Source organism: Furipterus horrens, unplaced genomic scaffold (genome assembly GCF_987537825.1).
Source record: "Furipterus horrens unplaced genomic scaffold, mFurHor1.1.pri manual_scaffold_8, whole genome shotgun sequence".
Lineage (NCBI taxonomy): Eukaryota > Metazoa > Chordata > Mammalia > Chiroptera > Furipteridae > Furipterus > Furipterus horrens.
This window is the reverse complement of record NW_028327178.1, coordinates 31,102,525-31,116,993: the sequence shown is the minus strand read 5'-3', so window position 1 is coordinate 31,116,993 and position 14,469 is coordinate 31,102,525. Positions and strand designations below refer to the sequence as shown.

General features: G+C 32.2%; 1 protein-coding gene across 2 annotated transcripts in view; it reads right to left on the bottom strand.

Annotated features, from left to right (window-relative positions):
• The window catches only part of TRAPPC8 (trafficking protein particle complex subunit 8), a 73,472-nt gene that overhangs the window by 55,130 nt on the left and 3,873 nt on the right, over positions 1–14,469 (bottom strand). Inside the window, exons 2-9 of one of the 2 annotated variants that reach the window (XM_090285675.1) lie at positions 11,686–11,880; positions 8,308–8,397; positions 7,338–7,512; positions 5,146–5,299; positions 2,753–2,846; positions 1,919–2,178; positions 1,464–1,579; positions 620–770 (exon numbers count right to left, since the gene is read on the bottom strand). In XM_090285675.1, the coding sequence (XP_090141801.1) occupies positions 620–770; positions 1,464–1,579; positions 1,919–2,178; positions 2,753–2,846; positions 5,146–5,299; positions 7,338–7,512; positions 8,308–8,397; positions 11,686–11,880 (1,235 nt within the window). The remainder of the gene's footprint in view (positions 1–619; positions 771–1,463; positions 1,580–1,918; positions 2,179–2,752; positions 2,847–5,145; positions 5,300–7,337; positions 7,513–8,307; positions 8,398–11,685; positions 11,881–14,469) is intronic. The other variant, XM_090285676.1, reaches the window with a different exon arrangement.

Below are 14,469 nucleotides of genomic sequence, written 5' to 3'. Positions count from 1 at the left end.
TATCAGGAAAAACATGTTTCAAACAATTTTAAAAGACCTTTCAAGCCTGGCTGGTGTGGCTTAGTGGACTGAGCGCCAGCCTGTGAACCAAAAGGTCACTGGTTAAATTCTGGGTAGGGGCACATGCCAAGGTTGTGGACCAGGTCCCCAGTTGGGAGCATGTGAGAAGCAACCAATGTTCCTCTCACACAGTGATGTTTCTCTCCCTCTCTATCTCCTGCCCTTTCCCTCTCTCTAAAAATAATTAAATAAAATCTTGAAAAAGAAAATATGGACAGATTAAAAAAGACCTAGTAAATAAAAAATGTTTCAAGAAGTCTTAAAGCATCTTCTAAAAAAAAACTTTACACTTAAGACTATAGTAACTGAAATTCAAATTAAAATTTGAAAACACATAAAAATTAGCAGGTACTAATCAAAGCTAATCTATAACCATGTTTAAATGCACTAGTTTGACGAAAAACCATCAATTCAGCTAACCTAATTCAAAATCTGTAAAGCACTGCATGCCCTTTAAATACAACTTTTTCCATAGGTATTTTGTTTTCCATTTCACAAAGAGAAATTTCTATATCACCTTATGGTAGAAGAAATAAATTATAATATATAGAATACTGACCAAGGCACCAGCTGCATAAAGCATTGCTTGATCATTAAGAAAATCCTTCTTTGCAGTATGGTAACAACTGTAAGCCAGATCATAATGCTGCACCAAGAAACATAAGTCAGCCATTTTCCTGATTTGAAGCTCTGGTGCTTCTGGTGGATACCTATAAAGACAAAATAAGTTAAGAAAGTAATTTGTGATTTATGAACGCTAAACCATTATATAGTATAAAATGTTTAACAGCTGCTTCACTGCCCAGAACATGAGGAAAACTGATTCTGTTTACAAAAATTCTACCTTCAAGGATATGTCTCAAAGATATCTGGAAAAAGTTATATCTATATTTATATAATTTATACACCTATACTGAGAACCTCAACAACAGGCAAGCACCTTATCCATGGTCAAATTATGATGTAAATGGTTAATTCCAGTTTTATACATAACCAGGAAAAACAAAATCCAAAATGCGTTAATTTTACTTTCCTTTAAAAGAGAATTTTATAATAAAGAAAATTTTCTAAATATAGGCTCTCTTAGAATCACAAGACCACAAATTTACCATAGATGAATAATTAATGAACACCTAATCTAACTCCATCTTTTTACAAATAGGGAAACAGAACCAAAGTAAAGTGACTTTTCTAGCTACTTCCCTTATTTTTGGATATACAGTTACTTAAAAAATATTTTAAATTTATGTAATTTACCTATAGTCACTCTTCTTATCTGTCTGACTATTGACCAATATGAAAGTAAGAAAGTGAAGAAACAGACATTTTTTACAGGACATCATATAGTCAAATACTAGTCAGAGTTAAACACAAGAAAAACAAAAAGACAATATTTTACTCACAGCAATCCAGATGTATTTTTCAGCTCATTAATGCTCTTTTCTGGAACTTTACTGCCACTAAACCATTTTTTAGTTGCAGAAAATAGAGATCGACTCAAACCTTTTCTTGATATTAGCTAAAAGATTAAATATGTTGACAAATATAAGAGTTTAATATTTTTCTTTTAAAATACAAAATAAAAAATCTAAATAAGTAAAAAGTATTAATAGTAAGCAAATGTGCATTTTAACAACACTGAATTATTTTTTAACAACTGTCTATTATGCTGGCAAAATCCCCAGTAAAAATAAATAAGACTTTTTTAAGATTTAATAGAATTTCATTAGAGCTAGTAATGATAGTAAATTCTAACACTGGACTCTCTTTTAAAAGAACTTCAACTTATATTACTATATTCTCAAGTTTACTATTTACTGAAATTTTAAAAATACTTATCTAAAAAATTAAATCTTACCTGATCATTTAATTGCCGAATTGTTTTCTCTATATGTGGCAAAAGGCCTCGAAATGTGAATTCTTGTATAAACTGTCGAATTCTATCATGATCAATAAGGGTTAAACGTGCACCATGAATTATTCCAGTATTTGCTTTCTTTGTTTCATGTAATGATGAAGCAGATTTTACATGTTCTGGGCCCTCAATGCTGTTGGAAGGGTCACAGGATGGGTCCAACTGAAGTGGGTGAGCTCTAAAGTTATTCGGTAAGCCATCTACTGAAAAAGAGATCTTTCTTTTACTCTCAGAATGCAACAATATCACTACCACACTGCTAAAGAAAAAAAGAATGTTGGAATCCTTTATTTTTCTTTATATCTTAGATGTCTATGATACAATAACTTTAGCCTTTTCCTCTTTAAAACTATAAGCCTTGGGTTAATACTTGTTACACATAATAGAAATTTCAAAATTCATGTAAATATTTTTAAAAACTTTAAATATAAAGATTTACTTTCAAATAGCACAACTAAACAATAAGAAAAATTATAATTAAAAATTTTTCAGCTACCCCTACTACCAAAACCATAATTTAAAATACAAAAATGAAATCATGTGAATTTTGAAAATACTTCATGCTGCACATCACATCTTCCCTTGCCTCATACAAAAAAAAAATTTCTTAATGTATTACTAATATTAAAAACAGATTTTAAGTGTCAAATAAAGCTAACCTGTCTGTTGTATTTTTTATTATGAAAATTTCCCTCATCTTTAATCTAAAAGTTTAGCATGCTTTAACAACAGCACATGTTTTCAATCAAGAGAAATTTAGAGAAAGTATATCAAGACCTTTGATTTCGTTATCTAATCCATCCAATGAAAGCAAGTTACTATCAGAATTCTTATTTGAAGTTACAGTACAAGGGCCATCTTCATATGATTCCTATCAAAACAAAATAAAAAGCATTAGCATATATATTTAATCATGTTTAAGATAACACTAAATCCATCAAATAGTATGGTTGCTCTGCTAACTGGAAATCTCAATGATTTGCTTCAGCAAGACTCTTTTTCTTCCAATCCTCCAAATTCTTAACATTTTCCACATATCTTTTTTCTAGCACTCCAGCTCATAACTACTGTATTCTTAAATTCCCTTTCACATTCAATCTACTGCTCTAATTCTTCTGAATTCAAATTATCTCTATCTCAATTTATCTGTTTATATGTCACAGGTATATACCGATTATGAATATCTGTCTATGTGTCTTAAGTAAGGAATAATGGCAAGAGAGATGGACTCTAGAGTAAAGCCAGGGGGGTGAAAAAGAAAGATGGCATGGAATCTCCTGTTCATGGACCCAGTGCTAGTATATTGCAGTGCATACTGAATATATCAAAACATTTTGGAAAAATATCCAATACAATGTTCATTTGTACAAAAGCACTGGTTTCTCAGTCAACAAAGGAAACAAACTAAAAATACCCAGACTGGTCCATGAGACCAGTAAGTATGAGGTATTATTCCAAGTGCCATACCTTCAAGGAAAATATATAAACTAGAACTTAATAAAAGCAAAGTGATCATGACAAGAAACAGTCTGAAACCAACACTGAAAAAAAAAATTGAAAAAAACTGGGTATATTTAGCTTGGAAAAATATAAAAAGAGATGAGTGCCATCCTCCTATGTTTTGAAAGTTGTTTTAACAGAAAATTGATGCAGTCCTCACAGGACTAATGAGTACAAACAAAGAGAGCAAATTTGGGGATGATCCTCAAGCTATTCAGACATGGAAAGTGTCACCTGAGAAGGTAATGTGTACTGTCACTAGATGAGGTCATTCATAGGTTCAAAGGAAATTAAAGCATTAGAAAACAGGGGTTGGATTTGATAACCTTTCAACTATCCTCCAATCCTGGGCTTCTAGAGTTATAAGCTACAAAATTGTTGCTACTTCTGGTCTTCTGTTAAAAGTTCTCAAACTGAACAATCTGACTTATATTGCTCTTCCCAACCTTAGACAGCTGGGCTCTAAAATGAATATTTCAATACTGTGCCTATTCTGAGTGTGGCCCTGAAGGACCATTTTAAAAAGAGCCCCTTCACATCCAACTGCTTTTATTTTCTCATTTTCTACTGATATATGATAGAAAACTAAGGCAAATAAACAGAATATTAATTATTTATAGAATATCAAAAGTTATATAAACTATAACTGGCATTTTTTAAAATATCACATAAAGAGTACATAATGTAGTTTAATTGTACAAAATATAAATATATTTTCCATTTACTTAAGAAATCCTACTTTTAAACAAAAAGTCAACTCGATTATCTGAACTAATCTTAGGAACTTGTCATTTGACTACTACTAAGTAGCACACAATGCTATCTTAAAAGTTTAACAGTGTGAAACTATACACCAACCCATTTTAGCCAACAGACAACAGTTAACATTAGTCTAGAACTCTAGATTAAGAAAATAAATTAGGAAGAAACAACACTGCCTGAAAATTCAGAAGGCAAGGAAATCAGAGGAACATTAGGGAAAAAAGCCGACCCACGTAACAAAGAATGAGCTCCAAAAGTGGCCATGAGAACAGCATGATGAAAATGAAGGAAGGCAATCCCAGAGCATGTGAATAATTGACTGTAAGCCCTGGCTGCTGTGGCTCAGTGGACTGAGCGTCAGCCTCCGAGCCAACTGTCACTGGTTCGATTCCCTTTCAGGGCACATGACTAGGTTGCACGTCAGGTCCCCAGTTGGGGGTGCAAGTGAGAGGCAACCACACAGTGATGTTTCTCTCCCTCTCTTTTCCTTCCCCCTCTCTCTAAAAATAAAATAAACAATTTTTTTAAAAAAAAGAATTGACTGTAAGCACTCATAATGATTTATATGTACAGGTCAAAATTTCTATCCTTCACATTGTCTAGCCAATTTAATTCAATTTTTAATGTGCAATTCACTTTTCATCTTTTAAGAAAAAAGATCAATTAACACTGATATTATGTACCTGAAAGGAGTACAGATAGGGGATTATTATTAGTTAAAAACTGCTTTTAAACCACTGACTTAAAAGCTCACATGATGACGGATGAAAACCAGACAGATTCCAAAATAAATATCATTAATTCTGCTAGTTAAACCAAGACATAAAAAATTCTACAGCAATAACATTATACCATAAAACTGAAATACAGCTTTTGTGGTTTGCTTCATTATTGTTTTGTACAAATACCTGGTTTTGAATACTATTTTTCTGAAGATACTGACTCCAAGGATCTGGTATCTGTTCATCTGATGCTCGATTAGATGTTCGAGAATTAATTTTAAGTAAATAGCAACCCTGAGTTCCATATTTCTGTTTCATTTCTTCATAAATGGATTCAGCTCTAAATTTAGAAATGAAAAAGAACTTTGTAGTAAGTGGGGAACAGACCTTAGGCAACAAAAGATACTAATACAAAAATATTGCAAACATTATCCCCCCCAAAACGCAGAACTGAAAATTAGAATAATTTTTAAATGAAAACAAAGATCATGATCTTAACTGAAATTTAGCTAGTTTGGATAAAGCAGGCTTTCCAATGTGTGTTTCATGGAATAAAATTTTGCAAGCTATTCCTATGTTATTCAAAGAGCGTTCTGGTGGTCAAACTAGTTTGAGGAATGACGGAAAAGAAAGTCAGTTTCTTTACAGCAAACCATCACTGAGTCTTCCATTTTCTACTGTGAACTATGAACTTCCAAAGAGCAGCTGCAAACTTACAAATCAGTAACTCTTTCAACTGTGAGGATTTCAGGAAAAATGACTTTGGGAAATTCTGTCTTAGAGAACAGACATTTTTCAAAAAACATAAGTGTTAAAATAGAAAAATATAGCACCCAAAAACTTGTAAGACATTTTTTACTGCCAGTTTTCCCTTCATTTAGCTGCCTCCAAAGAAACACAGTACAGAGGAAGGAAAGGAGAGAGAAAACTCAAGAAGAACTGCCACAATATTTATTACATAAAATCTACTCATTTTTCTTGCAAAATTTATAATAGCGATATCTATGAGCTACATATCAGATGTAACAAAAAGCATTTTGATTTCTATACTTTAAAATAATGAAAATTTCTAGTTGGTGGGAAATAACATAATTCAAATGATAAAACAGCCCAAGAAGCAAACATTACATTGTGGTGGAAAATGAAATTTTGGTATTTAGAGCTAATCTAGTTTAAATAGGTATTTTTTAAAATCAATCAGCCACTTAGTGCAAAAAGAAAAAACCTGTAACACCTTATATTCAAATTGCTAACACTATAGGAATAACAAATCTAGTACACAATTAAATCATATTATATATTATAAAATTAAGGCTAGATAAGGGAAATAGTTATGATTTTGTATAAACACAAATGAGTATATGAGTATGAACATACACTCAAGTACAATAAACTAAACTTCTGTTCACTTTACCAATGAAACTGGTAAACATAAGAATCACTAATCTAATACTTAAATTACTAATTAAATATCTTAGAAGATATATAACATATTCAACTGATAAAAACTAATTTTAATAGCCAGTTCAAATTATTTATTTTCATTATCCTACAGGCTGTAGACTATTTATGATTGCACAGATTCCTAAAGATTAGTAATTCTCAAAATAATTCTTTGGTTTTATAGAGAAAAGTTTATTTAAAAGGTACTTTGTACTCCAAACAAGGGGAAGAATTATTTAATTGCATATTGTAAATGTCACTGAGACACCAGAAAAGTGTGAAACAGATTAATTTGATGATACACATCTTGAACCAAAAGTCAAAGTAAACACAAAAGCATTTAGAGTAAAGTTGCTTTTAAAGTTATCTTATTTTTCAAGAACTTATTTTTAAAGATAAGTTGTTCACTTATTTAAAGATAAAGGGACTACCGCAAATTATTAATAATGAATATTAAAGGAAACATAAAAAAGAAATGTCTGGATGTTCTTGAGATTGTGACAAACATCAAGGCTAAAAATTTAAAGTGACAAAAAAGTGAAGAGTGAAAATGAAGTGCCTCTAAGCCTTTAAGCCAGGAAGTGAAAAGTTACAGGAAAACTGGGAAGGAGAAAAGAGAAAATATAAGAAATAATTTTATATAAAGTAAGAAATAACACCTTAGACATACAGGTATAAAATGGCAAGCCCTTTTGTACAAAGATTGTACTAACAGATTTATAGTGAAGAAAAGTTTGGGTAAGTATACACAATCGAACATAAAATGACTCTGCTACTGAATATAACTCTGAAATAAAAGATACAGTTAAATGTGTTATTAATAAATTTTTACTTTCTTAGATGAAAAGTATATCTAAAATTTAAACAAGCCATGCCCAAATTAAAGTTAAATCATTTATTTTAAAAAAGTTCTTAATTAAAAATGGAAAGCTTACCTCTGTTCATCTCCTGCACTTACATCATGTAAAAGTACATAATATTTAAGTGTATTTGGTATAAACCACTTGGGGTAGGAATAGTCACTGTTGTGCTGAATTCGATGCTGTTCTTGTGACAACTTTGAAAACTGTTCCACAGGGTCAGCTTCACTGGACGATGCTACCAACATACCTTGTAAACCATATTATTAAGGTAATTATCACTTATCACTAATGATAAAATTATCCTATTAAACTAAGACATTTTCTGAGCTAAAAAAATTCTGATTTCATAGGTTTTCACAGCAAGCACAAAATAATTTCTCCAGCGCTTCTAAGTAATTCAAGGTTCTAAATCTTAAAAGATTTTTTGTTGAGTTTTTAGGTCATTTACATATCAATATGGAAATTCATGAAAAGAAAAATGGATAATACCAAAATTATACAACTATTAGCATATCAAACAATTCTGCTGACTCTTTCTCCCCTCCATTCCAATACCCTGCAGTTTCACACTCTATCCTACCTCTTTTCTCTGTAACCTCATTTAAAAAACCATTAACTGTCAAAGAAGTTAGCACCTATAAAACAGGTTAAAAACCAGAAAACTGTTGTAAACAGGAGCTTTTGCAAAAGCAATTAACTTCAAGGCAATCGTAACAAGCAGTCAATACTGGCAGTCTTTATTTTCTCTTTCTAAAATGGCTTAAAAACTTACTAAGCATGAACTATTAGAGTTGGAAAATAAAAACAGTAAATAAACCCTCAGTATTCTTACTTTGTAATCAAAAATTAATTTATTACACAAATCCTGTATCTAAGACGCCACTTAACAAAACAACAATAATGAAAACTTGAAGCATCATCAATAAAAAAAGTTTCTCCGTTCTCTATATCCTTTCAACAATTTTGCCTTCATATAACTATTTCTGAAATTAGTAACTTTCAAAACATTTGATTTTACAAGAACATAATGGTCAAAGGATACATGCTAAATAGTGGTTCAGAAATTCATGATCTGATGCTGGCATCGACTGAAGAAAAGTCTCTCTGTAGGACTCAAACCATGGAGTAGTAGCTAAAATTAACCATAAATAAAACAGTTCAAATTTCTTAATAGATTCAGTTAACAACAGACAAAAATTTCAAGTCCATATTCTTTCAAGGCATAAGATAGTAATTCCTAGCAATAAGCAAGCATTTTTAACTTGTGCTTAAACATACAAACAAAGCCATTTTCACCTGTTTTGATAGACACATTATGATGTATGACTTATTTATATATAAATAAAGCCATATACACAAATATATTCATACATGGGAGTACATATATTTGGAAAAATAAAATTGATTTATTACCAAACCTACACAAAAATCCCAAAACTAACTTACCTATTAATGCTTTAAATATTACTTAACATGAGTAAAAAGATTTTAGAACTAAAGTTTTGTGTCCCCTGCCATTAGTCATGTTGTCATAAGCAGCTCCTTTTCATAAATATCATTTCAGAACACTGGTTCTCAAATGACAGGATTTTGACCCCCAGGAAACATTTAGCAATGTCTGGAGATGCTTTGGGTTGTCACAAGTAGGGGTGAGGAGTGGATTCAACTGGGACATCAAGGCAAAGAGGGTTTTCCCTGTACAGAAGGGGGAAGACTGAGGTTTTTCCACTACAATCTGTCAAGCAGAAAGTCTTAATAAGAGGCTACTGGAAGTCTGTGAGATTAGATAAAGAGATACAAAGAACTCTGAGCAAGTTGTTTTTAAAAAGGCAATTACGAGTCTTGAGGGGAAAAAAAAAAGTGCAGCCATGTATGGTGTGGCTCAGCGGACTGAGCGGCGGCCTGCATACTGAAAGGTCGCTGGTTCCATTCCCCATCAGGGCACATGCCTGGGTTGCCGGCCAGGTTCCCAGCTGGGGGCGTGCAAAAGGCAACCTGTGGATATACCTCTTGAATATCATTTATCTCCCTCTTTTTCTCCCTCCCTGCCCATCTCATCTCTCTAAAAATAATAAATAAATAAATGCAGTGCTGTGTAAAAACAGACTGAAAGCCCAATACTTTACTCAGCAATGAAAAAGTGAGTAATATTTAGTCATGATAACGAAAATAGTGACTAGTAACCAAAAATTATGAAAACTGCAATAGAGATGGGGAAAGGAGGAAAAGGAATACAGTGTTGCCTCACTTATCGCGGGTATTACGTTCTAGACAACCCCCGCGACAGGTGAAAATCCGCAAGTAGGAACCTTACATTTATTTTAGTATTTATATATATTTTAAGGCGTTATAAACCCTTCCCACACACTTATAAACTGTTTTCAGTCCCTTATTAACCTTTCCCACACTTTTATAAACACTACTTATATTCTTAAACATATTCTACACTCTTAAACCTATGTAACTTTAACAACATACGTATACAGTACCACAATATCCTGCGATATAGCGAAAAATCCGCAATAAATAATTAAATACAGTATTTAGAAAAATCCCGCAGTACAGTGAGGCCATGATAAGTGAATCGCGATATAGAGAGGGACTACTGTAATTAAGCTAAACCTTCATCAATTAAAATAAGAAAACAATGAATAAATTTAAAATTAAGTCATAGCCATATAAAAATATTACTTAGAAACACAAAATAAACATCAGATGAAACCACTAAGAGAACTGGTGGGGCAGGGTCACAGGGTGCAGTTCACTGTTGTTTTTTCCCTTATAGTAAGTCTTTTTAGCATTATGTCTAAAAGCACATATCATTTTAATTGTTTTAAAAATAAAAGGTATTTATGGGCTTTGGAAATTAGGAAGATATCCACAGTATAAAATATAGTTTTATTTATTTTTAAAATATGATAATTAATCCCTCTCTGTGCCCCCTTATCACTTTGGCATATTGGATATGCCATATCCCTAATACAATGTATTGTAATCAAAAGGTATTGTAAAGAAGAATGTACTATAATTACAGTACTGATTTACATGTTTATCTCCTTACCAGATTATAAACTCATACAACAGTCTTAATCATTTCTACCTCTCAGTTCAAAGCATACAGGAAATCAATAAATATTTGTTACATGAATAACAAAAATGTTAAAGACCCTATAAAACTGAATCATAGGATTAAAGGTCTAGGAGAGGCCTTAAGAAAGAATTTGGCCAAATTCTCTGGTTTCCAAAGAAGGAAACTAAGTCTGAATAAATGAGTTATTCAAGTTATCCAATTAACTAATGGCTATGGTAATATAAAAAACGTGGAATACTCTGGCATTTGTTCACAGCTGTTGATACTTCAACACTGATTTCCTACTGATGACAGGAAAACAACAGTTCAAATTCCACTACTTTCTCCCAGAAAATCCAAATTTTGCCTCATCTTAAAATATATTATGCCAAGAACTGCTCAAAATATATATCCTGAAATTCATATTCTTTTGGTGTGAAAAGATAACCATAATATTCTAAACTTAAAATTATCAAAGTTAACTTATCTTGCTGGAGTTAAAATATATAGAAGAAAAATTATGAACATTTAAAACAAAATAATTCTACAAACATTTCTAACTATACAAGTATAACCAACTAACTTCATGACTTAAAACATACCACTGAATTTCTCTTTGTATATTTAGGAAAATCTTTAAATATGCAATTATTTTAAATATGTTAAATTATTAGATTATAAATTATACTAACCTAAAAAGATTATTCATTAGACTGCTGAAATATCCTGATTAAATGATATATTTTTAATCTTTTCCCTCTAAAAATCTATCCCATGTCCCTCTATTAAGTCTTTTTCATACCACAAGAAATACTGCTCACTATACATATTAATATATTTCCACCTACCAGTCTTAGCATGAAAATATTTATTATTCAAATTAGATTAAGGAGCACTCAGAAAAGTTTAAATATTTACTCATATAGTATAAATATTCCCTCCACTTAACACTAATACTAATTACAGTATTACTTATGTCACAAAAGAATATATTGGTTTTATCTACTGTTAGTTCTTTCATTCAAGAAAAATGTTCTGGGCATTCCTTTAGGTACTAGAAACAAAATAAAGAGCCAAATTTCCTGCCCTCATGGAGCAGATGCTTTACAAGTAGAACTATTAAAAGAATTTTATTATGAAAAAATAAAATGAAATAATGTAATTCATAGTTTGAATGCTTGCTCACTTGATTATAACCTCCTTAAAAGCACTGTTTTTTTTATATATGTGTTCCCAATCTATCATTCAGTAAGCACTGAAGTGTTTGTTGCATGATTTCCAAATCACGGAATTACTTCTTCTAAAAAAGAAAAATTCATTTTAAAAGAAATAGTAAACCTTAATACATACCACTGATGTTGAGGTCATAATCTCCTGCTGTAATCACATTAGCTGCTAATCCTTCTGCAGGTTGACTGCCAGAAACAACATCACTCAAAAGCTTCCGAATGGCCCCAGGCTGAGGTGGTTGGGTGACAATGTTGCTTACTGCTATCTTCAAATTTTTAATTATGTGAAGCTGATTATTAGGATCTCTCATATGAACTTTAAAAGAAAAAAAGAACCTTGAAATTAATTCTACACTATTCATAATAACCCAATTGTAACAACAATAAAAAATTGGGTTACTGGTTTACCAACAAAAAAATGACCAAATCAGAAACCAGAAATCCCAAGCAGAACAGTCTTTGAACACAAATGACTTACAACATTCCCTTATAACCGAAAGAACTAGCCAGACAGTCTAAACTTCTCCCACAATGCCACTGTTCATGTCCCTACAGTATGTACTTCCCTTCTTCCTGTTTAGAGCTGCCAGGCATCAACCACCATCTATACCACATCTCTTAATTCTCACCTAACCCTAAGGCTGATCCAGGGCAGGGTGAAGTTTGCAATATCAACACTGAAAATAGTGAAGGGGAAGAAAGGAGAACTGAATGCTGCATTGAGGATTCCTCTACTTCCCTAGTGTGCTGCCTGCATTCTCAGCCACTAATTTTCTATCATAAAAATCAATGCCCACTCAGATATGGGATATTGATAGTGGGGACATATTAGAACTGAAGGTATACAGAAATTCTCTATACTTTCTGTTCAATTTTGCTGTGAACCTAAAACTTCTCTAAAAAAATAAATAAATAAATAATAAAAAAATAAAAAAGAAATCAATATACAAATCCCTTCTCCCATCCCAGTATCTCCTGCATTTACCCTCTTACAAGCCTTGCCTCAAGTCTATGGGATTTATAACCAGTGATTCAGAGCTTCAGGCCAAGAGAGAGGTTCTTAGGAAATTATAACAAAACAGTATCCACAGTGCACATTAGGAAATGTAAGCATATTTTTTCATATAAGTATAATCAGGCAGTTCCCATAGTAGTATTAGAGCAGCCTACTATATTAAGGACCCAATTTTGGAGTCAGACTTTATGTTAAATCTCAACCCACCACTTACTGATTATCCTAAATAACTTCTTAACTTTTCCATTCTTCAATTTCCTCACCTATAACATGTGGTTAACACCTATTTCACAGGGTTATTTTAAAGAGTTAGGTGAGATATTGTTATATAATAGTGTAGGCATTGAGGACCATGACTGACACAAACTATATAGTTAAGTGGTCAAGAGGTGGTGGAGGCAGCAGGTATTAACACATACTATCTCAAGGACATCATGGACCATCATCTACAAATAAGAGGCAACTCTGAAAAACTGGCTTTGGGTGCCTACCCATAAAAAAAATTTTTTTTTTTTAAATGACACTTTTAGTCTCAATGGAAAAAGCTTTATACCAAATCTTTAAGTTCAGGCCTGCCTATATTTTAAATAAATTTACAACTGTAAAAATTATCTTCCTAAATTTCCTGTGTTCTCTATTGATTTCTAAATTTTTAATTTAAAAACATAAACAAAAATAGTTTTAAAAAACTACATATGGAATGAATATGTTCACTTGTATTATAAACATATGTACAAAAATACAAATAAAATACATGCAAATTCCAGTATAATGGTTGCCAATGAAGGAAGGAAATGGACCAAAGGAAAGGTAGAAAAGAGATGTCAACTGTATCTATGCTTGAGTTCTTTTTAAAGGAAAGAAAAAGACACAAATCAAATATGACAAGAAGGTTAATATTTGTTGGTTCTGGGTAGTGGTAGTTTCTTGTATTATCTTCATTCTTCCATAATTGTTTATTTTTTTTTCTAATTCAAATAAACATACACAGGACACTTTCCCTAATTAAACTTTCCAGCTAGGCTAACTACGAAAAAGAGAAACCAAAAAACATGGAAATACTATGGTGAATTTCTGATATGTTTAAAATCAAGCATTTTCCTTAAAGTTGTTTCTTAATTGTTGAATAACATAAGTAGCCATGTGTGTATTAAACCTCTGTCAAATTTTTACATTAGCCAGTTATCTTTTAGTATTCTAAGTGTTAATACAAAAAAGGATATTTGTTTTTCCCTATATTCGGAGTGGGCTTATCAGTTGGGTAATCCTACTAATAAATCCAGAATAGAGTTAATAAGTGTGACAGCCGGCCTCTGAAAGAACCCCCCAGTGATCCCACTACTTCCTGTTATACACACTTGTGTACCCTCCTCCCACATCCCAGGGTTGGTTTGTGTGACCAACAGAACATGGCAAAAGCAGTAGTGTGTCACTTCTGAGATAAGGTTTTAAGAGTACAGCTTCCATCCTGGGTTCTCGCTCTGATCACTCCCTCTGGAAGATGCTGCCACACCATGCGGATACTCAGTCAGGAAGCCTGTGATCAGGCCCACAAGGCACAGAACTGAGGTCTCAGGCCAACATCCAATGAGGAAGTGAGATGTGGCAGCCCCAGATGACTGTAGCTCTTGCTGACAACTTCACTGCAACCTCAAGATAGACCCTGATCCAGAAGTATCCAGCTAAGCCACTCCCAGATTCCTGAGAAACTGAGAAATAAATGTTTTTAAGGTGCTAAGTTTTAGGATCATTTGTTATACAACAAAAGAATACGTAATACACTGAAGTATGATTAAGAGAAATGCTCTTAAATCACATGCAAAAAATTCAAAAGCTTCTGAACTAAACAGCACAAAAGGTGACAACATATCGTATAACATCTCAATTTCA